The 23,994-nt window shown below is 39.6% G+C and overlaps 1 protein-coding gene across 4 annotated transcripts; it reads left to right on the plus strand.

Moving 5' to 3' along the window:
- The first annotated feature begins 9,523 nt into the window (after nt 1-9,523).
- On the plus strand, nt 9,524-23,294 carry LOC108664518. 4 transcript variants are annotated; one of them, XR_001930367.2, is made up of 10 exons: nt 9,524-9,623; nt 12,556-12,772; nt 13,150-15,050; nt 15,608-15,772; nt 16,304-16,477; nt 17,125-17,277; nt 18,126-18,274; nt 18,820-18,958; nt 19,388-20,347; nt 21,266-23,294. XR_001930367.2 is itself a non-coding variant. In XM_018151114.2 (10 exons), exons 1-9 carry the CDS (start codon nt 10,249-10,251, stop codon nt 19,568-19,570), a joined length of 3,138 nt encoding a protein of 1,045 aa, XP_018006603.1. In that variant the 5' UTR covers nt 10,218-10,248; the 3' UTR covers nt 19,571-19,586; nt 21,266-23,294. The 4 variants fall into 4 exon arrangements, 1 of the variants encoding a protein (XP_018006603.1); XR_001930366.2 differs by lacking the exon at nt 9,524-9,623 and adding an exon at nt 10,218-10,305; XM_018151114.2 differs by lacking the exon at nt 9,524-9,623 and adding an exon at nt 10,218-10,305 and having other exon boundaries at nt 19,388-19,586.
- Nucleotides 23,295-23,994: the final 700 nt, after the last annotated feature.

Here is a 23,994-nt window from a genome sequence, read left to right on the forward strand (position 1 = left end):
GTGTCAGGCACGCTACCGTAACTCCCTTACTTGTTTTAGCAGTTACTGCGTCACTTCCGTGACGTCACTATAGCATGCCTATATGAGCTCTTCGAGCAGACCTTCAGTCAGTCTTAGGCAGGAGGCGAGACGTAGTAAGCCATCACCATGTAGTCCGCACGATCACGCCAGACTCCGGCGTCGAGTAGCCTCCGTCGTTAGAGTAACCATCTAAAACCTACCTTGTGTACTTATCACCAAGCTTCCTTGTATTCCTATCTAGTTCGTAAATATATAACTAAGAAACTCGCCTCTTAATCAACCTGCCGCTTATTCGGACCCTAGCTAAAATACCTTGGACCCTCAACTCATAACCTAAGATCATCCGGTTATTAATCAATACTGAAGATATATTATAATTATATATTATCGGGCCGGTCAGACCAAAACACATCCGGACAAAAGAGCTAGGGCTGGCCGTGAGGGTGAAAGGGTATAGGAGAACGAGGCCTGAGCGTGCTCAAGGCTCTGTCGTTCTCCGGTGCGATAGGCGTTCGCCGAGGGTTGCCAACAAGCTACACGTTTGCCCCCACTCCTTGCATTGGCATTTGTCGTAAATAAAAACTTGTACTTGCCGCTTTTTCTCACTATTCGCACCATTTTTACTGAACTGCACTGAAATTGAACCTTTCAGTGAAATCGTTTCGGTACAAATTCGAGATATAAGTCAAACCGGCATAGTAAGAAGTGAGAAAATTGGGACCAGCACACACGTACGCACGTCTTCGATCACGGCCAGAGAGCAACTAGAGATTATTAAACAACTCAATCATGGATCCAGATTTTTAATGTTGGTTGCAACAAATAGCGATTGCAACATTGAGCGATCAGGGCTTTGGGCGTTCCAACTACCAGCATTCCATTCTTTCTTTTCAGCGTTGCCAACTGGTATATTTCCTTACAAGATTTCACAAATCTGGTATTTTCAGACGGTGTCTGGTATGAATATTTTAGATCTGGTATATTTGCCTAAATTTGGTGTTTTTCTGGTATTTTCTGACACTGCAAATTAACTGCCATAATAAGTTCCAACTCTGAAGTTTGAAATTCCCCCTGCGTAGTCGTGGATTTTATAGATTAAATTTAGAGCGGCGCTACTAGAGCTTTCCCGCTATTTTTGGAACTGCGAGATTATCGCACAGCTTGATGAGATAACTCCAATCCCATTGTTGGGTACGCAGCCGTGCACCAATCAGCCCTGAAAGGAACGTGTAGCTTCCGGATGACCAGACCACCAATCAGCCACGGATTAAGGCTCTGGTTGAGGGTCGCGAGGCTTCGAACACGTTCGGCTCTTCCTTAAGCGTTTCTTCACAAATTAGAATAGACTTTACTCCACTCGTAAATGAGATGGCGATATGGATTTTTCCATGCTTACCCAGCTATTCATTTATAAGCGGCGAGCAGTAACAAAAAATATGTAAATTTTGTATTAAAAGAGTTTTAATGAAAGGAAATTTCAAGAAACTTTGAATATTATTGTTCATCAAGTCTGCGACTTTTTTACTTTTTTCGAGTTGTAAAAGGGTTGTAATTTTTATTTTCCATTGAATGGTATACTCGGCATTCCTTGATCAGCCTCCTTGTTGTAAACATTCTTTCTCAAAAAATAGTTATGATCGAGCCTGCTGATACGCGGAGGGAAAATCCCGCATACTAGCTGCTCAAATGGAGGCGTTGTGGAGAGTTTGAGGGGAAAGAGACGTAAATTACTCGACTGTCAGTTCACGACGGGCGGCATGGTGCCGGGAACTCAATGAGAGGCGAAGAATAATACGTGGCCAGTGGTCGGCCTAGTCCAATTAGTTTTAGCCGACCGTTGGCCATTCCTCGGCCACCTGAAAGCGACCGGTTGCCGCGAGAAAGGGGCTGGCTAGGATATCATATTACAAAGAGTACAAGCTCGAGGGTAGCGACTGGCCGAGCTTCGGGCATCAAGGATTTTACACGATGGTCGCGAAAACCTCGCTCTCAGACTTCGCATGGCTTTCAATCAGGGCCTTAAGCCATCCGTCAGTAACCAGCCCATGACATCATCTTGCTTTAAATATTAGGAGCTGTACGCCACCATATTCTGATGCGAATAGCCCAGAGAGTAATGGTTGTCCATCAATGAACGTTGCATCGAATCATCACTTTAGACCCTGACCTTAGCTCGATCTGTAATTAGCAGACAACGGACTGCGACCAACCAGCCCAGCTCGCCAGTGGAACTGCATGAATCCTGCCGTGCACCAGCAGACGGTCACTTTTAGCTCACAACATCCAGGGTTGGGTTTCAGAAAGCATAGTTCTGTTCCAAAATCTATCGTCCGCTGACGAGTGACTTGCGCAGGTTCGCTAAATTACGCAACTTTTAACTCACAGCATCTGGGGTTGGGTTTCAGATAGCATAGTTCTGTTCCAAAATTTATCGTTCTGCGACGCGTGGCCGTTCGACCGTAGGCTATTGGACACACGGGACAGATACGGACTGCTCCGGCGCGCTCCGTCCAGTGCAGTAAAATTTTTTCGCGTATTGGCAGACCATGCTGGGACATTCTACGTCAGGCAACTTTCCTGCGGGCTGATTGATCTAATTCAATGGATGTTATCTGTCTGGTGGCGCGCGGCTGATAATGATACAGGCAAAAAGTGTTATAGGCTACGTTCTTGAGGGAAGGAGTCATGATAGTTCATTCGAAGCACGGCAGTGGTGGTCTTCGACAGGCGTCCCTAATTTTTAACATTTAACAAAAGTGCTTAACGCAGTAAATGCACGAGAGTGATGATTCTTGATTGATTACTGATCAGTGATGATATATATGAAATTTATTTGCGATGTTTGATCTTTAGATTGTTTCTTCCTCGAATTTAATCGTAGCGATAAAGAAAAAGGAAGAAAGCGGCCTTTGGCAGCTTTGCTACCGTTGACCTTGAGTGGTGCAGCAGCCAGCTGGGGTAGTCTGCCTGCCTTCAATCGTCGCTACGACGCAGTCCGTGCAACTACGCAGCTCTTCTTGACTGCTTTGCATCACATATACAGTCGTACGATCAAGTGAGTTTTNCTGCACCACTCAAGGTCAACGGTAGCAAAGCTGCCAAAGGCCGCTTTCTTCCTTTTTCTTTATCGCTACGATTAAATTCGAGGAAGAAACAATCTAAAGATCAAATAGAGCTTTAAAATGTTCAAAGCAAACAGCCTAAAACGGAGTTTGCTCTAATTAGATTGTTTTCGTTCCTCAAACGAAAATTTCTCAGTGAGCTTGAAAAGTGACTACCAGAAAACAAAGCCATTTTCAGTGGTTCGCCAAACCTTGGACCCTCCGAAGTTTAGTCTCAGCCTCAGGGCAGTATCGGAAAATTACGGTACTCGCATTGATTGGGCAGAGTTAACGCTCTTCAAGAACTCATCAATTCCGAAACAGCACTTGAATTCCGGAGTGCCATTCGAGATTTCACTGATATTGAAAGTCATCATCCATTCAGGGAAATTTCCGAATACTGCATTACTTGTCTACTTACTTACTTTTACTTTACTTGTCATTCGCGGAGCGAATATTTCCACGAGTCACCTATGTGAAAAACAAGCAACAAAACCGAATTTCAACTAAGGTAATGGAGTCCGTTATTCGAACCAAAAGCTATGTGTTGCCGCAATTTTGTGATCACAGAATGTTTCGGAGGGAAAAAGTATAACGTGTTCAATTTGGCCAATTGTTAGTAAAGACAGATAAATGCACAGTGAAAAAGAATAAATCGTTTCCGATACTAACCAACGCTTTTTAACGAATACTTTCATCAAATTTGAAGGTATTAGTATGATTTTTAAAGGAGTAGTTTGTATATATCTGGTACTTTGAGCCAAGCAATCAAGCCGAGAAAAAATTTGGCAACACTGTTCCTCTTCCACTCCAAGCGAGAGTGACTGCGAGACGCGACACGCCACACGCGTGACGCGGCAGTGTGTTACGGACTTGTGTGTGGAGCGGTGTCTAGCCATTAGCCATCAAGCCTCTGCAGCTTTGCCCGAACGTCTACGCTATAAGCGCGTTTTTAATGTAAGTGTTTTTTGTAATGATAAATATATGTTTTACCTGTAAAGAAACTTCATTTATTACGTTTTGGTGAGACGGTATTTTTGTCAGTCTTGCATCCGCGACCTCAAGTCCTCAACTGAAGCGGCGGTGATTGGCTGAAGAGCACTCGCACTCCGTTTGGGTGCGAACGTTCTGTGCAGTCCAGAGTCTAGTGTGTATGTTGTTACCAGCATATTTTAGGAGAGGACACTTTTGTGAGTTCATAGTTAGTTTTGTGAACTTGTCAACAAACTACAGAGGCCAATTCAAAGTAACAATTTATCTACCTCTAACCTTTCAATTTATCTACCTCTAACCTTTTCATAGTTCCTGGTAGAATCTTGATGCTGTTATTAGTTATATGCAATGGTAGCTACGTTAGAAACAGCTTACCTAAAATTATAAATGTAAAAATAAAATTCTATCAATGTATTTTTAAATAGAATCGAATGATTAAAATCGATTTGCCATAATAATATATTTTTTAGGTTATTACTTTCAAAGTTAATTAGCCTACTATTTACTAGGTATTTGCATGAGATAATGGGAAATGATCCTCTTAGTCTTAGCGAAAATCGCATGGCTCCAAAAATGGCGGGAGCTCTGCGGTGGTACTAACTGGTACTCTGGTAGTAGAGCTTTGTTGGCATAGCCATAGACATAGAGCTGATAGAGGCTATAGAGAACTTGGCGGAAATGGTATGTCACGTTATTTTATCAATATTAATCACTGTAAATAATTTATTACAATTTTAGGTAATTTAACTAAGTTACCAGTATTACCTAACTTTGAAGCGATATTTACGAAAGGAAATGGTCCAGTCTAATTTGTAATAGAGTATAAAAAATGGAGAAATACTCTTGACTCAATGTCTATGAAAACCCTAGAACTGTTTGCTCTATTCCATCTTAAATTATAAAAATGTATGAAATCTAATCTGGATTTTTAAAATTATATCAAATGTATATCTATCTTCCTTCACTTCCTTCCATTGCTGCACTACGCCTCCGGTGATGAATGTTCGACTCTTATGTAATCAAGAATAACGGTCACATAAGTATTTTTTACAACCTCACGTGATGCCGGAGTGCTGCGTTTGCGTTCAAAATGAATGGTCCCTGATAAGCTTTCCGTTGAGTACGTACTCTCAGAGTAGTTAGTTCGTGCGTTTCCAGTCCCCGAATGATCGATACGTTCTCGGTTCTTCTATCTTATATTGATCCCTCATTTCCTGTTTTTGACACGTGGTGTAATAGTAAACACAAGGTCGTCATGTGCGACGTACGATTCATCAACAAATGAGGCCAGATGACGTATCATGAAGCTGTGCCCTTGCAACAGCAGCCGTAGCGAGGCTGCCCCATTTTGTTGGATACGCCCCTTGCTTGAAGTCTTGAACCACTATTAATAATTCTGTCATAAACGTGCAATAATTTAATAGATTTTAGCCATTGCATGTAAGATTTTGTAGTCTGATATTATCACATTTCTAGTTATTTTTATCATTTGTTTCTGTCTTCATAGGCTTTCTCGTAGAGTACAGAGAAGAACGAACTCTACCGATAAAACCTTGGTGGAGAACGTTCCCTGCCAGCTGCCACCAAGGCTGCGAGCCACAGAACGTTCACGTCCTTTCTGTTGCTTAATCGCGCCAAAGAACGTATTTGAACGAATTCGTGTTCACTATGTGCATGTATTTGTACTAATTTTACAATGATAATCGAGTAGCGAAGAATATTCACCATGTTCTGCTGGGAATATTTCGGAGAATAGCTCATCGGTTCAAGTTCAATAGTACAAATACGCTTCCATGTATCCGACCTAAAGACTAAGTTTACAAGAAATAGATTTAATCCTCAGTTGACATGAATGTCGAAGTAAATTAAAAACTTATTGATTAAGAATTTAAACCGGATGAGAACCATTGCATTATGCGAGCAAGGTTTTTTTCAAAATATGCAATGATTTTAAGGTCCTTAAATGTGAATCAGTTGAATTTTCTATGCTTTAATATTGATTACCTTGCTATTATCGAATGATGTTCGCTGCATTTTTGTTTCAAGTATTTCTTCTGACGAGAAATCTTAGGCATTAAATCTAAGAAATTTACAGCATTTCACAATTCTCTCCAAGCAACCAATTTTGTCGCTTAGTCAATTCAATCAAACTTCATATTTCAACGGCATGTCCACTGTGACCCAGGTTTTTTTTGTGCGAACAATATTAAAAAGCGGCTAACTAAAAAATTTTGATACCTATACAGCTCCCACATCAATATATAAATATTTATTTGAGCGTTTGCAAAATGCTTATTAATATGATATGAATGACAATAGCTGCTGGGTTCAATATAATTAACAGGTGGTACACATATAAACTAAAATCAAAATAAATTTCTAGCCTCTGCTGTTTGGTGTGACTCGGCACCAGGCCTCCCAGCCCTGGGTTTTTCCACCCAGATCTGGGTTTTTTGGCCGTCACCTGGGTATCTGACTGTATTTTCCTTTTAAATGGCAAAATCGTTTTTTTTTTCGTTAAGTAAGTTAATTTTAGCTAATAATATAATTGAAATATTCTCAATGCCTTAAATTTGAGTACGAAGTCAATACAAAACAAATTGAGCGACGCACTAACCATCAGACTGTACGTCTGTATCCATATTTTTCCTACGTAGCTGACGGACGTTAGTGGTTTAGAGCAGTGGTTCCCAAAGTGGGCGATATCGCCCAACTAGGGGCGGTGGAAAGATTTTGGGGGCGGTAAGGAAGAAGAGGGCGGTAGGGGGGCGATAGTCCGGAGTCAATGTTAGAAGTTCTAACGTTTGTTTGACGATTTGTACACAACACGTGCAGCACATGACTCCCAGCGATGTTTTCGTCACCCATGCAGATCTTTTTTTAACCTCTCCTGGGTTTACGTATCGGACAAATTAACGGCCGGACTAACAGCCAATTTCCAAATTCAATGATCAAGTCACGAGCTAAACATCACCGGTGAGATGTTAGTTATTTATAAACAAAGTTTCGTTGAAATCTGTTCTGTAGTTTAGAAGAAATTTCCTGATCGCCGCGAATGTAAGCGACAAATTACCCGGCTATAAGGCGGTGCTACGAGTTGAAAATCAATAATGACGGTGAAATGAAAAAAAAAACTTGCAAACGAAGGTAAAATCGAAAAAATTTTATGAGCTAAAAATCATCGTTTGGTAGTTGGGAATGTATATTCAAAATTTCGTTCAAATCTGTTCAATAGTTTGGAAGAAATTCTCTGATCACTGCGAATTTCGGCCTGTTTCGCTATATACGCGTAACTCACGAATGAAGTTGAAATTAAAATATATATATATATATATATTACGAGCTTAACATCGCCGTTAGGTTCTGATGAATACATGTTCCAAGTTTCATAGAGCTGCGTTCATTAGTTTGGGAGATATTACTCGATAATTGAATTTGGAGATTGGCCGTGAGACCGGCCACGAGTCCGGTCGTAATTTCACCCGAGACGTCCGAGGTTTCTAGTGCTGAAACAGTTAAAACAGCTGAAAAACATATTGGTTTACTTACTTTACTAAAGGGGTTTTATTTGTGAAATACACATTTGTGCTTAATCGTTCTCTTTTAAAATCGCAGCGTACTAAATTTCAAGAAAGAGGCGTATGTCTGTGGGGGGCGCTAGAAATTCACTAGGGAGCCAAAGGGGGCGCCAGCCTGAGATAATTTGGGAACCACTGGTTTAGAGCCTATAGAGGGCGCGCGGAGGAATCGAGTGTTGAACGTGCTCATTACCAGTCAAAGCAAAGGTTATCGACTTCTCTGAAGTCTCATACTCTCAGTCTCAGTTGTGTCGTGCGTTGCGTTGAGCTTACTGTTGCTGTTGTGCCTATCGGGGCTGTTAAATTAACATGAGAGTTGATGAAACATTAAACTAACAATTATATTATGGGAGGAACTCATCCTAATTTAATCTTATATTTCGGGAGCTTCATATCCTAATTCAATCTCATGTTTTGAGAGCATCTTATCCTTATAGCATGTTATATTCATCGCTTCAGCATCTATGTACTCGTAGGAGCGTCTGATCACTTCAAGTCGTTTATTGGCTTTATTAACTTAAACTTCAATATGCTTAGAAAATTTCTATTCATTGTCGACATTAACTCATAATCTAATTTCAGTTGTATTGCAGCAGTGGGATGCGTTGATTCTTTACTTTGAATCGCAGGCAAAAACTGATCAATTTTATGGAACTCGTAAAATTTATGATTTACTCATTAGTTGCGACACGAAACATATGCTATGTTTTGTTCAAAATGTTCTGAAGAAAGTCGATGCACTCAACTTGGAATGTCAATCAGAACATTTTAGCTTACATGTCCTGCACTCGATGGTATATGCTGAATATAAAATATATTGAGCTATTTCATTAATGAAGAATGCTTGACAAAATCAAAACTATGTGATATAGATCCAAGTTATAGCACCGTTCAAACCTCTTAAAGATATATTGCTTAGTGGTTGAACAATGGCAGTGTTGGAAATTCAGAAAAGACTGTTTGAACTTCTTGGTAGCATTATGTGTACAAATCAAACACAGATTTTCATTTGATGATAGAAGCATTATTGCACAACTTAACATTTTAAACCACAAGTTTTGTAAGCAATTATTCACTTTTTTTCCATTGCAACATTAGCGGCTCAGTTCAAAAACCAGGAGTCTGAAGATAAATTAAATGATCTTGACGATGAATACCGAAGCTTCAGAGGATAACCAAGGACTTAAACCTCAGAGAACAGCAGAACTGTCAGCATTCCGGAACTTTGGCATAACCTTAGATCCGTAAAAGATAGTCTTGCCCAACCCAAATTTGAATTTTTTTCAAATTTAATACAATTTGTCAGTTTTTCTGCATTCATCAGCCTGCGTCTAGAGAATTTTCTCTTTAATAACGCGAGGACTTCAAAAAATAAACTCTTTCAAAGCCACAACTACCCGAGACCGAATCCTAGCTAAACAAACGTGGACGAAACGTGGTCAGTTACATTAGCCATTTAGAGGAGAAAACGGCCATTTATAGGAGATATGAAAATAGATTAGTGGATGCAAGACATTTTGATAAAGCTGTTGTTTACGTGGGGGATGAGGATGAATGACGATTGTAATATGTAAAATAACTTCAAAATAATTGGAAATATGTTGATTTGTAATTCATGTTTATCCCTATATACCCATACTCATTCCTATGTGAACATCTAGGATTTATTACTATGAATTACATGTTAGGAGAAATCTAGGTTTTTTCATCCAATTCTAGGTTTTTCGGAGGTATAATCTAGGGTTTAAAAAAATAGTCGCTGGCAGCACTGGCTGGGACTGGGAGCCCTGCTCGGCACAGAACGTCCGCTGCATTCAGTCTTGCTGGAGGCGTTGGTGCGGAGAGTTATTCTGCAGGTTTCGCTCTCCGTGAACTTTCACTTGGCTATTTCTAATAGCAGTATCAACGTATATTCTAATTTATTTTAAATGTAAGAAATTCATACTTGAATTACTAGCTTAATCATGATTCAATAAACGTTGGATTATCATCTGTGATTAATTTATAGCCTAGATGTACTATTTGTCGAGATCCTCCCTCAATCTTTGATTGTTTTTCACTTCTCATGAGTGTCATACTCAAGCTTCCAACGCACACCTAATTATTTGAACATTTTAGGCTTGGCAGCGAACGGGTCCCTCATTCTGTGTACACACTTCCAAGACATTTGAATCTTATCACCTCTTGTGACGTCATCACGAGGCAAACTCGGGCGGAAAATTAGGACTACATTCAATATGTATTTTTGAACTAGCAGTCTAGCAGTTCAACGAAGCAATGCGCGCGAGTTTGTGCTCAATGAGTCTTAGTTTAACTACGCCTATAGAAAGGCCTGACGACACGCGGGTTAGATTATTTAAAAATATCCAAAAATTCTAGTTGTATTACAGAGATAATAAGAATGGGTCAGTTTGAATTTTAGATTGTATATATTATAATTTCAAGCTGCAATTAACGTACTTATTTCACTGTTTGCGTTCGTCGAAATAACATACATGTATATCTCACATCTTTTCTGGTTTTCAGATTAGCTAACTTAATGATATCTTGATACGATGAGTGGCGTGAAAACTTTATTGAAACGTGTATTTTCATTGGGCTCCAAGCACGAGGTAAGATGGTAAAAATAGAAAGCAACCCGAATTTTGTGAAACAGAAAATTTGGAAATTGATTAATGTATTAGGAAAGCTAATGTAGATATCTATGAATAATTTGTGAATGATATATTTAAATAGTAAGTCAGGAGGAAAGTATATGTAAATTGTAGTAAACAAGCATGACGAGTCATGCTAAGTATAGAAAATGTATGCAGAATGCTCAGTAGATGTGTGGTGAATTTATTCAAAATGTATGAAAGATTCATTCAAAATGTCTTGAAAATGTGCGCACCTTGTATTATTGATAAATATTGATATCTCCGTATGGTGCCCAAAAAGTTTCCAAAAACTCGTATACTTTTTTTGTACATTTTTCTTGCATAACCTTTTCATAATTGTTAAGAAAATTTTAGCGCCAAGTTGAACTATTTTCAGTTTTACAGAACTGCGGAGAATTTATTACGATCACATTTGAAACAGTGCCCATTGGGAACCAAGTCGCCCGTAAAACTGTTGGCTCGACTGAAAACGTAGATGGAAAATCATTATTACGTTGCTGCTCAAACAACGGCTTTAATTTTCGCTTTCCCGCCCTAGGGTTTCATTTTTGGGTGCGGACTAGAGTTAACGACAGAGAAGGCTTAATAAAAAGTACCTTGTATACCGATCGGTGGAAGATAAATAGTAAAAACTGTAGCCATCTCAACCAAAGTATAGAATTCGCAGACGTCACAAACATTAAAATACATCATTTTCCTCCTTGATCAGTATTGCAGGAAAAATTTCAAATATTTTGTTCTGTGCACAATTGCAAATAATTATTTTACAGCACAAGCGGTATTATTGCAGATTAACTACATCCAAAAAAAAGGGTGTTTTTTTTTAATTATATGTTTTTTGGGGTGTAGATTACGAATCTGAAATCCATTTTTGGCGGTCGGCATCGGAAAACCGATTTTTTAAATAAAGGTGAGTGGGTAACGTAAGTTACGTAACCCCCATGTTAGTAAGTCGCGAAAAAAATCGGTTTTCCGATGCCGACCGCCAAAAATGGATTTCAGATTCGTAATCTACACCCCAAAAAACATATAATTAAAAAAAAAACACCCTTTTTTTGGATGTAGTTAATCTGCAATAATACCGCACAAGCAATTAAGCATAAAAAACTTTATACTATCATTTCATTTACGAGAGGAGTTCGGGTGAACTAGCTTTGTTCCGGAATCCTATAGGAACCATCCATGTTAGAGGGCGCAAGACGCTGAATCCTTATAGGTCTTGAAATCGCTGTCATTTACGTGAACCAATTTTCTCCTAAACGTGCACGATCAATTTCGAGAACTAACTGGTAAAATACGAAAAGGACAATGGATAATAAATGTGTAAAATCATGAAAATGTTCAATATTTATAAATGAAACAAGCTTTCGTTCGTTGAATCGTCTATATAGTCCATTGTCATGTCATCGCTTATGGGAGCGTTTCAGTATTACAGATGACCTGTAGCCAACGGGACTTCTGGTGCCTTAAATTGTTGAGCGTGAAGTATATTTTCAGTGTCACTTCTATGTAGGACCGCAGATATAATCGAAAATTAATAAAAAAAATGTTTTGAGATCAGTAATAGATCTTGGTTTGGAATCTCGACCCTAGAAGATAGATTTTCGTTATCTAATGATTTTAAGGTTAGTGGACGGGGGAGGTACAATGTAGGCAATTGAGGTTGATTACCAACTGGCGTAGGCCGGCATCCTATTTGATTACAGGCTGTGCCGGAGTGTTTTATTAATCCTCGCAGCTTGCGCCTGTTGTAACGACCTCACTTTTCCTTCCATCATGAACCGCTTTCTTGATTTCTCTCTATGCTTTCATCTTGATTTCTCTCTATGCTTTCATTTTGATTGACCGATCGGTGTTGTGGGGGTTCATTCAAATTTCGCTTAACTTCGCCAAGCTACGAATTGCTTTCATCAACATCACACTTGAAAATTTCCAACGTTGAACTTAGTTTAGTTCAATTACTCAGATCAATTTTATTTTCCTGTCTCTAGATAAGTATTTTTATTATTATATAATTGAGCTTGTAACCGGATTCGCTTTTTTGATCTCCCACTTGGAATTCATCATCATTCACCTCCTACTTGAGGTTCGTCTTTATTGACTTCTTACTTGGGAATCGTCTTATAGATCAATCGTCATTGGCCTGTCATATTTTGACCATGTAATTTGACTTTGCCCATAAGTTTCATGCATTTACTTTCTCAGATGGCGAGACCTGAAATTCACGGTCTCGTGGTGGCGGTAAACGCCGAGCAAAAACCCACGTTGCACAGCATCCTGAGCATCCCCTCGACCATGACGTCTACGTCTCGCGGGGGAGATTACTACAGTATTGTCATGGTCGATGTATCAGGGTCCATGAGTAACGTATGGCCGGAGGTCAAAGAAAACTGGAACAGAATATTGGCTCCCTGCCTCAATGGTGAGGTCATAGGGAGATAGTTTTCCGAAATTATTTTTTTTACGTTAATATTATTTGTCTCGCTGTGTTACTTATTGTATGTTAAATGTATTAAAAGGTATCGTACGCAACTATGAAGATCTGACCAAATCTTCAACTCGTCAATGTCGTGTCGAGTCTGATCTTGAATGAATTCAATCTTCAGTCGTGTGATTATTGGATAGAAATGTGAAATGTTTTCGTTTATTTTTCAAACTTCAGGCAACGGAAACTAATTTCAGTTTTCGTTGCTCTAGTCGAAGAAAAAAGCAGTAAAAAATAGTTGCACAATTAAAATGGAAATGTTTATCAAGAGTTCAATGAGCTTTTTAATTAATTGGAAACTTTCCTTCTCTCAGGCACCACGGACATTTTTACATTTGGTACTGAAGTTCGCTTCCGAAGGAGTCAGCCCACCTTAGAGAACAGTGACTTTGACTGCTCTGCTACTAATTTGACCGACGCACTGAAAATGATTAACCTGAAAATTCACCAAAGCAAAGAGGCTAACTGTCGAGTTTTCCTGATAACCGATGGAGCCCACAATTGCGAAGGGTCGCCGGCCAGTGAAATAGACAATTTGCGTGTACCTCCTGGTAAAACAGTTGAAGTATATTTGTTGGGGGTAGGTTATTCCTTCCCAGTGCAGTACAGTGTTGACATCCGGTCTAAACTACACAACGGGTCTGCTAGCTGTCCAACCCTATTTTGGAGCCGCGAAAACCTGGAAATGGCCAAAAAAATGACAGAAATTTCACAAGAAGTAACAAAAGGGTCGCTTAAATTTAAGGTTTCTATCCCGGGCAAAATTATACCGTTGATTGAGGAAACAAAAGGCGATGTCCGATGTGGCGAGTTTCTTTACTATGAAATGGAGCCAGAGCAACTCAAGTCCAGCTTAATAATTACTGAACTCGAGTCCAAGATTCCCATAGAAGATGTTGTGAATCTTGCCGATGCCAAGTTTCTGGTGAGCAAACTGTTCAAACAGTGGAATGCTGTCATCTTACAACGCCACAGAAACAAACTTGGCGTTCCTAATGGCTTTTTTGAGATGATGCAGAGCATCTTCGACCTCCAAATACGAGAGATTGACCCTCCTGCAAACTCGCAGCTAAAAGACCGTCTAGGCCGCAAGAATATAAAGCAAATACAACTCGACTTCTCGACTCTGATGAACCAAAGTCGGAGTATTATTTCCGTGGAATCTAAGTATAAGAATGAGCTTGAGTTGGCTGAAGCCATCCTCAAGTCGACTGTGCAGAGCCGTTACGATGACAGGCTCCTCAAGATCAAGGGTCACGGAGACTCGGAGTGGGAAAGTGATACTCTCGAAATGAAGAAAGTATACGAGTCTCTAAGAAAGGAGATCGAAGCTCTGCCTCAACCTGAACCTGATGATTGCTGCAGAGTATTGATGAATTCCTTCATTGGAGATCTCAAAGATCCCAATTTCTTCGATGTTTTAAAGGAAAACAAAATGGAATTCTTGACTACAATGACGTTCACCGGAATTCCAATTTTGGCGCCAGTGAAGGACTCAGCCCAGATCAATCCATGGACGATGTATATAAAGAATATTTGCGTAAGCCCGTTTGAGATATTGTCTCAGCGGGTCATTGAATCTGCCTTGGCTGTCGAAGCTGCCAGCTCAAGTGACAAGGAAATCCGGTTACAGAAAGACAACCCTAATTCGGTGTGCAATGCAATCGTTCCTATAATACCCAAGGAACACTGCAAGACGCTGGAAAGGCTCGTCAGAACTAACGTTTTCTCCATAGGAGCCACGTTCTGCATCCTGAAAAACGCCCTCATCGTCGATCATTCTTGTCATTTGGCCGCTCTTGGTTGTGTGTGGTTGAAGACGATACAAGATTACCCAGCTGAAAATCGCCCAGAGTTCATCAAAAAAAGACTCTGCGATGTCGAAGAAACGTCGAAAATCTACTTGTCGCGTAATACAATCGTCAACTATGTCTCCGCTTTGCAGAAGCAGCCTGCGTTAGCCCTCATGACCGAGTCGGAAGCATACCAAGGCAGCGTTCTCAGGTGCGAGTCGATCGTGAAGCCAGCGTTCCTGACGGGCTTAGTGAAGGACCAGTTACGAGCTTCTGAAAATACTAGTCTTCTGCTGAAGCTTATCCTCGTCGAGTTTCTAGGCCGTTGTCTGACATCTTACTCGTCCAAGTGCCCCTACATGGACCTGACTACGTCGCTCACTGATGAAACGCGAGAGACCAAGGTTGACGAGATTTCCACCGTGAGTTACGAATGCAGTTCACTTTCGAACTAAGGTTGTATATTCCAAGCTATTTGGTTAGTTACATAATTTAGCTTCTTCTTTTTTTAAAGTTTAGCATAAACATTGATTCTAATAATGGATCTGATCTTATGTACGTAAGGTATGTGATTGCGCGTCTTATGATCTGCGTGATCTTACTGTGTGTTCCCAAGGTATTAAATATGTCTCCGCTGTTTTGCAATACTATAATTCATTTAATCGTTGATCATTTTCATCCTTTCATTCTAAATAACAGTTAAAGCTTAGTTTCTGGGTAATTGGGTTACGTCGTCGTGCTTGTATTGCAACTAAGCTTTTACTACTCGTGCATATTCCGGCATACAAGGTATCTTGAGGTGACTCTATCGTTATTTCATTCGCTGTATTTGGCTGTTTTTTGACTGCGTTATGTGCTCTCCAATGACTACATCTGGCATTCATTTGAGTACGAGAGGAAATTATTTTTAGTTATTGTCATTTCAAGTGTAGCTATGTCGGTTCGAATGTTATCGTTCTTTTTGAACATTTTCCGCTAGATCCTTCTGGAGAAAGTTCAACTGAGTGGAGCTGAGCTGCTGGCGAAGTGCTATGCGCGTCAGGACGTCGAGAAATTCGCGCAGGAGAAGTTGGCTAACGCCCTTAAGGACGCCATCGAGAACAACTCTTTGCTGCCTCAAGACCTCGAGCTCAACATGAATAAGGTGCACGCAGTTAACGCCCTATTTCCTAGTATTACTGTGAAAAAAGCGCTTTTTACATGGTCAGTTGTTGGAAATATTCATCGGATTTTATTGTATGTTCCTTTTCTCTTAGGATTTCAAGCATCTTGTGTGCATTATTCCCCCTTAGTATATTATTAACTTAATAATCTATAGATTATTTAGTAGATTATTAACTTAATAATCTAGTTTCGTGAATGAAAGATGCCAATGCTCCACGAGTCTCACTACTCCCAGGAAATTTTCCATTTTTGAATAAAGAAAATCTCATGGAAAGCGTAAATTGAAGATTAAGGTACAACATTTTATAGACATGTCAGGTATAACAGTTACATAAAAAAGCAAGTTAAACGTTGGAATACTAGATTTTGGAAACGTTCTCTGTGTTAGTTTTTCTATGAACTAAAATGATTATTAAATTGAGGTTACAGTTCCTGTGCATGACTTAGTTCGTGATATTACACTTGTTACTGGTTGTCTTGATTTATTTATGTTGTACGTATAATTTTTCAGATTGAGCGACTTCGCCACAGTGGCAGCGCTGGCCACGTGGGCTGGCAAGGTCTCGTGGCGTGGGCCAACGAGCTGGCCTACGACCACAGCCCCGTGCCCCACGGTCCCCCTCCCCACGGACCCTCGCCTCTTTTCTCACGAGCACAAGTCGACGAAGCGTTCTCCGCTCCAATGGTTTGTTGACAGACATATCAACTTGTATGATGTGATCGATCTTCCGAAAGAGATAACATTATATGGGTCCAAGACGCTCAATGATATTTCTAACGAAAAGGGTTTTTGCTTAGGGTCGTTCAATCCAATTGAAATCCCAAAGTGGGTGTTGTGTGAGAAGCCCTTCTTGCTTAATTATGATCACTGTTGCCTAATGAATGACATCAGCTATTAACTTTCTGCCTTTTAGTTGTCAGCTTGTGAAAAGTGTCAAGCAATTGATTTGAAAGCCGGTATTCCAGTTTTAAGTAATGGGACCACTTATTAGTGGCCGTATGAGACTACATAGTGGGCCGTATGAGACTACATAGTGGGCCGTATGAGACTACATAGTGGGCCGTATGAGACTACATAGTGGGCCGTATGAGACTACACAGTGGGCCGTATGAGACTACATGGTGGGCCGTATGAGACTACATGGTGGGCCGTATGAGACTATATGGTGGGCCGTATGAGACTACATGGTGGGCCGTATGAGACTACATGGTGGGCCGTATGAGACTACACAGGGCCGTATGAGACTACACAGTGGGCCGCATGATACTACCTAGTGGGCCGTATGCGACTACGCAGTATGCCGTATGAGCTGTAACATCACCCCAATACAGGTGTGCTCGTACGTGCACCACGCGCTCGAGTACCGGCAGTCGCGGGAGCGCATGAAGAAGGAGCTCCTCGGCCCAGCGGAGGCACGTGACGCCATCTTCACGAAACTCGCAAACGAACAAGACTATTACCTCAAAAACGTACTCTTGCCTAAGGTTAGTTCCGGGGCCTCGGTAGCTTCCGCGATTTCTGTCTAGTTTTGTGGTTGTGTTCGTGTTGTTCAGTTTGTTGAAAATGACCTGCTTCATAGCAGAGCTCCTCGCATTTACTCGTTCGCTTCTAATCGTAAATGTTTGCTTTGCTTTCGCTCTATATGTCTAGATTTTGATATGGAATTGACATGAAAGAAATAAGATTCAAGTGTTAGGCACTTGTTGCATTTGTCGTTCACGTTCTCTGAGAGCATGAACCGCAGCAGTTCTTTTAGGGAAACCACTCCTTATTGGCAAGGGTATGATTAATTTCTGTCAGCTTACGGAAGACGTGGTAGAATTCAGTTGAGAGCATGTAGTGGAAATGCCAGCACTCGTAACACATTTTAGGGTAGCGCTTCACTGTAGGATCGTTTCATCCTCATCAAAACTAGCCAGAAATTTGGTTTGTTTGAAGACCACAATTTCTCTGAAGCGTCACCTAAGATACCTACTGCTGGTGTTCCTGTGACATTGGCAACACTGTCAGCTAAGACTGTTGAAAGGATTAACTACTTAGGTAGAGTAACTAGAATGGATTACCTAGAACTAAATAAAAATTTAATAACTAATAACACTGAATACAAGGTAGCTGTGTTACATCAATCATGGTTATTTACAGTTCGCATATTCTTAGCCATCAATCGACTCTCATCACAGGCAGCTGTAGTAATAATAATAATGTTGATTCATTTTTTTCTGTGCTTACCAGTAACGAAACTGATATCAAGCCGTTATAATATATAATATTATGGCAGTGCTAACCAATGTTGTTGCAATAAGTAATCCTGATGATAATCATTGCTCTACAGTTACTGAAGAGCACAGTGCAGCGCTGGGAGGCTGAGTACGATGAGGTGCACAAAGCTGTCGCCGTGCCCCTCAGTCGGCTGGAAATTATCCAGCGAGCTGTCGCTCTCGGTGTCAACGTCAACGAGCAGAATTTCGACCAAATCTACAAGTGGGTGTCGCCTAACTTGTGCTGCTGGTTATTATAGCTAGCTTATTAGTATCTCGTGTAATGAGCTGAGCAAGCTACAAAGCTTGATCAATATAAAAAAATGTGAATTTCATTTCTAGAATTCCACCCTCCCTTGACTTGCGCACGACCGGTTGTTAGTTGTAATGCCAGCGGGGTGGCCAGACTCATCGTCGCGATGTCTGGCTCCCTGCTTTATCTGTGCATGCCTTTTTTGTATCCGAATGTCACACTTTTACTAAAGATGTCACACACTTTTACTGTGCGATAATAATACCGAAAAATAGTAACATCATCTTGTCGTTCAGTTACATCACGCATTTCAAATCAGTGCTGGTAGAACTTTTGTAGCATCGCGCTGTTTCCAAGAGATAACACTGATTAAATTTTCATTAGGCTTTAGGCTAAATCATAATTTGAAGCTATAGTGATGATGCCTGTGACGTGTCAAGACTAATGGGTTTGTTGGAGCCGTAATATTGATCACGCTTTTAATGAACAATTTAACATTAAACTACTTGCTGCAGGTACCGAGAGAACGTGCGTATGTGTCGCAACTGCTGCCATGTGGAGAAATGCCCTCACTTCCTGAAGCCGAACGCTCGCTTCAACTGCCACATCGAGACCGAAAGGAAGCAAGCGGACTATCCTCACACTCTCCACCTGGTAAGCCACTCATTTCCTCCTCTTCTTACCCAATGTTGACGCTCGTTATTATGGTTATTCAATACAACCTCTTCATTGCATTTTTCTTAGGATATAGAAAAATAAATAATATAATTGCCCTCCATTGTCCTAATTGAGATTTATGATGTTTAAGCAAGATGCAGTTGAGTACCCAAGGATTTTTTTTTAATTAGACCTCGGCGAAGCTAGATGGACCTAAGTTTCTGTCGAGTGTGACCAGTTTTTTTTGTGGAGTATGTTACGACCAAGATTTGGGCGTAAATTGGGTTGGTCGTCTTTCATTCCTGGAAAATGACAGTAGAATAGTAAGTTTAATGAAATAAAACAAACTCTCTCTTGGTGCTTTGTTCAGAAATGTTATTAGTTTTTTATATACTGTGATATTAATGATATTGCCTTTCATTTTAGTTGGTATCGAGCGACTCTGCAGGAAATCAAGACCAGCTGGTCGAGAAGATCGCTAATAGATCAGCAGCGGGCACAAGGGCTCGTAAAAAACCACCACCGATACCTTCAGACGACCTGAGTCTCCTAAAGTTACAAGTGGAGCATCTGGCTCAGGCGTACATCCGGTCGGCCGTGGTCGTCTGAACACGATCATGATCCTGTGAGAGAGGCTTAAACAGAGTGGTTCCCATCCGAGCACTTTTGTCTTTCAACCCTTGGCTTGGGATGGAGTTGCATGTCTAGACTATCTTGATACCTGGTAGTGGCTTGTTGAATTTTCCAAGTACTGAGTTAACCTAACCTTGTACTAATGAGAATTATGGAAGTTTTTAATGGAAGTCCAATTATGTGCTTTTGTGCATCAATATACGTTCCATATATTCGTAGTTGAAAATCTGTATTGTTTAAATTAGCAATATCTTTAATTCTTCATAGGCTTATTTGTTCGATTTCCTTATTTTGTTGGGATGTTTCAAGGCTTCGAATATTGGTTTGATGGCATATTGTGATGGAAAAAATTTTGGCTGTGTTTAATAAGTATATCTCTCCGTAGCTGAGATAAAAAAAATTTCCTCATATTTGAACCCAAGCCTGACACATGCAATTTATTCAAGCATCACAAGTGCATATCCTGTTTTTCAAGTACCACCCGCTTAGTGTGACGTTTGGCCTGCCTCTCGTGATTATTTTAGTTAATATCATGCATCCTATGTTCGTGAAGAATCTTCCCATCTGTGTGGTTTTCAGCCCGCCTCCTTTGATTAATATGGTTGATGTGACACATCCTGTGTTTGTCAAGAATCGGCCCAGCTTGTGTGGTTTTCAGCCAAACGCCCTTGATTAATATGGTTGATATGACATCAGACACACCCTGTGTTTGTCAAGAACCGGCCCTGCTTGTGTGGCTCTCAGCCCCGACAGGTTGGTTGGTTTGGAGTATGCTAGTTTGTTAGGTGTGCATGTTGCATGCTCCATCTACTCAACCTACACCAAAATGAGCTCTATGGCTTCCTCGAATGCTTAGATTTGTCCCATACCTTTAAGGCCTTTTATTGTTAAAATCTAGCTGTGTTTAGGTAAAGAGCCTTAGCGACTTGCGTTCCCATGTACTGATTCAAACCTCACTATGTCGTGTCGTGCCGTGCCTTCCCATTGAAAATTGCTAGATCCTGAAATCTCCCAAATAATAGAACTACGGTAGTGCTTCTTGGTACTTTACGTTTTGTATTGTGTCGTTCAGTTTCTGAGGAGCATTCAAATGCATGCTGATGAAATGCTGCATCAGTGATGCTCCAATCAACTTTTCCGTATCTTGTATTGGACATTACCTAATATGATTGCAATGCATCCAAATCGCTACTATTCATACTTTCCAAGTTATAAATTTAAAATATTCATCATGCAAATTAAAAATATTTCATTGTATATAATAAATCATTATAATGGTGCACAGTTAGGAGTGTTTTGTGGTGTTATTTCTTCCGTATTAATTCGATGTTAAAAATGTTCTAGTGAATATATGGTTATTGTATGTTATGGATCAAATATATTTGAAAATCAATTTGAAATATTTCGGGAAATAAATTTGTGTAGTGCTATAGATATTAATAACTGACGATGGAACAATATTGTTGTTATTTTACATGCTTCTTGAAATGATTTACCTATTGTCATTAATATGAAAATTTATTGTGGTAATTACCAAAGCGAGCCGTTGCTTTAAGTTTCCAGTATCTGGAAACTTACTTCCAGTATCTCGCTCCAGAGTTCTTCTAGTTCAGTATCTTTTGATAGCCATTCATTATTACGGTTTTCATTATCATGTGACATTTTGTGCAGGCTGCAGCGATGGATGTGCACCTCCTCTTGCTGGAACAATTCTCTCCGTTGGCCGCGCATCAACGCTGGTCTTGTTTGCAACGCTCCAGATGCAAGTTATTCACAAGAAAAACTTAAGAAAATAACGCAGTGTTGCAGGCTGCGGAGTTTTTCGAATCCATTTCGCATTTTAGCATGGCCTAAACTGCCATTAGACGGCCTTTTATCCACTCTGGTCTTATTGCCAAAAACAATCAACTTTCCACTACTGCGCTTTCCGGATGCAATGGTGCAGCGCCGGCAATTTTAGGCCTCAAGTGTTTCCCATGAGTTATTGCCGTGTTCGTATGTTATATTAAGTTGAGTTGTTTGCTGGTGTGTGTGTTGTTGTTTTGGTGTTTTGTTTCGTGTTGATCTTGACGTTAGTGTTCATGTCGGAAATTAGGCTTAGAAGTTATTTTGTAGAATTGCTTGTTATAGAACTCGTGCAGGACCAGTTATTTTTTCCGCTATAACTCATTGCTACCTAATTCTACACACTTGAATGTTTATTTCCATTTTTTTCCGTTTTCCTCTTTCTTGAATTCCTTAATAGAAGATGTTTTTGATGTGTATATATGTCATCAACCTGCAAATGCTTGTCAAAAGCTGACTAGTGGTGTAGACTACACGAGACCTGATCATAATGTAAAGTCATATTTACATGCGCATAACTCATCTTTGTTTTGTGATTTTGAGTGAGATGATTAAACTACACGATCCTTCTTTAACCTTACAGAAATGGATTAGATTTAATACATTACTTCTCTTTATTTTAGTTATTATTTCGCTTCCATCTAGAAACTATGTTTCCATTCTTGCCCCTAAAGATTTTTATTTTGAGACAGAGGTTACATTGAACTTGGAATTGAAGATATTTGCTCTCGTCATTTCATCGTCTCTTATGGCAAAACTAACTTCAAATGAATCCATCCGCCTTAATGCGCTGACTACGGTAACGGGAACCTCTGAACTTCCAGTGCTAACTGGGACAATTCCAAACGAACTCTACTATGTCTCTTTCAATGCCCAATATATATAATACCAATTAAACAGCCTGTCTAAATGATTGAGTCACTGTATCAATCTTCATCTTTCATTTAGATATCTCATCTCACGAAGTCACGCTGCTATTGAATAGTCGCTGCGAAGTCACGCTGCATCGTGAGTATAATGAATAATCTCGCGATTCACATAAAACTTACTAAATTTTCGTCTTATATCAACAAGTCTATAGCCTGGTTTCCTATATACCTTGAATCTAAGAACTCTTCATTTGCGTTTTGCTTTTATGATTTTGATAGATATAATTAATCTAGACTAGACTTGATTCATATTTTAAACTTAAGGGAAGCTAGAGTAAACTTGGATATCTAACTTTCAACCATTGAATTCCAATGGGCCTGTATGGAAAAATAGGCAAATCTTATTACGTTTTAGCTTATCTTGAATAAATGTTAGATAGAAGCAATGGCTTGATCTAATTTTAAGTATGCTTAGTTATTTCCTCAACAAGTTCTATAAGGAAAGTATAGGAAAAAAATTCGACTTGGCATTAAACAAATAACGTGCATGTTGAGCGGACTTGCATGAGCAGGACAAAGTTTTTGGCAACATAATGGCTGACCTCCGTTATTCAATGGAAGCAAAATCTAAAACTTTGATCTTCACTACTTTGGAATAATAGTTAAGTGATGTCGACCGTTTTAATGAGTATTTTTGACGTTCTCAGTAGCATTTTTTTGTAATGGGTAAAGTGCGTCTGAAGTTTTCTAATTTAAACAATATATTGAAGTACTGCCGTGCTGCTAATGTATAGAAAAAATACTAATACTAAAATTATTCACAATTCAAAATAATAGTGATAAAAATGTAAGGCTAATAATAACAAATGATTATTAACAATAACATCTTAGATAATGAAATGGGAACGATGTTCAGTAACCATAGACTGGAAAAGAGTGATTTATAGCTTTTTGTATAGTGTCAATAAAAATAAGTGAAAGCGTTATTAAGACCTTCTCCATCACTTACTACGCTGCTACAGGAAGTGGCGGGATGCTTAACAAAATTGTTGTTGGATTAATTTGCTTAGTTTCCCTTCAGACTAAATTAGCAGTAATGTTACATAAATACACTGTAAAATAAGACTAAAAGAACATTTTTATACCAGTAACATAAAGTACCGCAAAATACTGTGAATGTTTTGCGATGTTAAGAATCGGCGACAGGCCTACGGGCTACTAAACGCTGAAACCGCTATTATTATTATTATTGAGTCCACCGGTAAGTGAATTTTCGAAAAATTGTGTTAGTTAAAGGCATTGGTTTGCAGGAAAAGGTTTGTCAATTACATCTTTTATCGACGAAGGAAAAGAAACATACTAAAATAGATTTTTGCAAGAAGGATAAAAAAGCTTCACTAATGAATCATATCTCAAAGATATTGCGGAATGGAATTTAAATCTCGTAATTTGGAATTTAAATTTACAACTGCTTTACATTCACTACCTGTACTAGTGCGAGCCTCACGAAAGGACCCAGAGGCTGAAAGCAAACAACTGTTCGTAGTAGATCAGAGAACAATATGTGAAAGGACTCGTGGATGACTTAACTGTACTGTTTGACTATTTCTAAATGGAACTTTCATTTGAATGAAATAAATTGTAGCAGCAAAAAATAGGGCATAACTGAAACTAGTTCATATTCAC

The sequence above is a fragment of the Hyalella azteca genome, unplaced genomic scaffold (assembly GCF_000764305.2).
Source record: "Hyalella azteca isolate HAZT.00-mixed unplaced genomic scaffold, Hazt_2.0.2 contig12697, whole genome shotgun sequence".
NCBI lineage: Eukaryota > Metazoa > Arthropoda > Malacostraca > Amphipoda > Hyalellidae > Hyalella > Hyalella azteca.

What these genes read in the sequence shown, in the direction of transcription:
- LOC108664518 (XM_018151114.2), top strand. Translation starts at nt 10,249, where the DNA reads ATGAGTGGCGTGAAAACTTTATTGAAACGTGTATTTTCATTGGGCTCC. An exon ending in AAGCGTTCTCCGCTCCAATG is followed by an intron (nt 16,478 to 17,124) that starts GTTTGTTGACAG and finishes ACCCCAATACAG; the next exon opens with GTGTGCTCGTACGTGCACCA. An exon ending in AATTTCGACCAAATCTACAA is followed by an intron (nt 18,275 to 18,819) that starts GTGGGTGTCGCC and finishes TACTTGCTGCAG; the next exon opens with GTACCGAGAGAACGTGCGTA.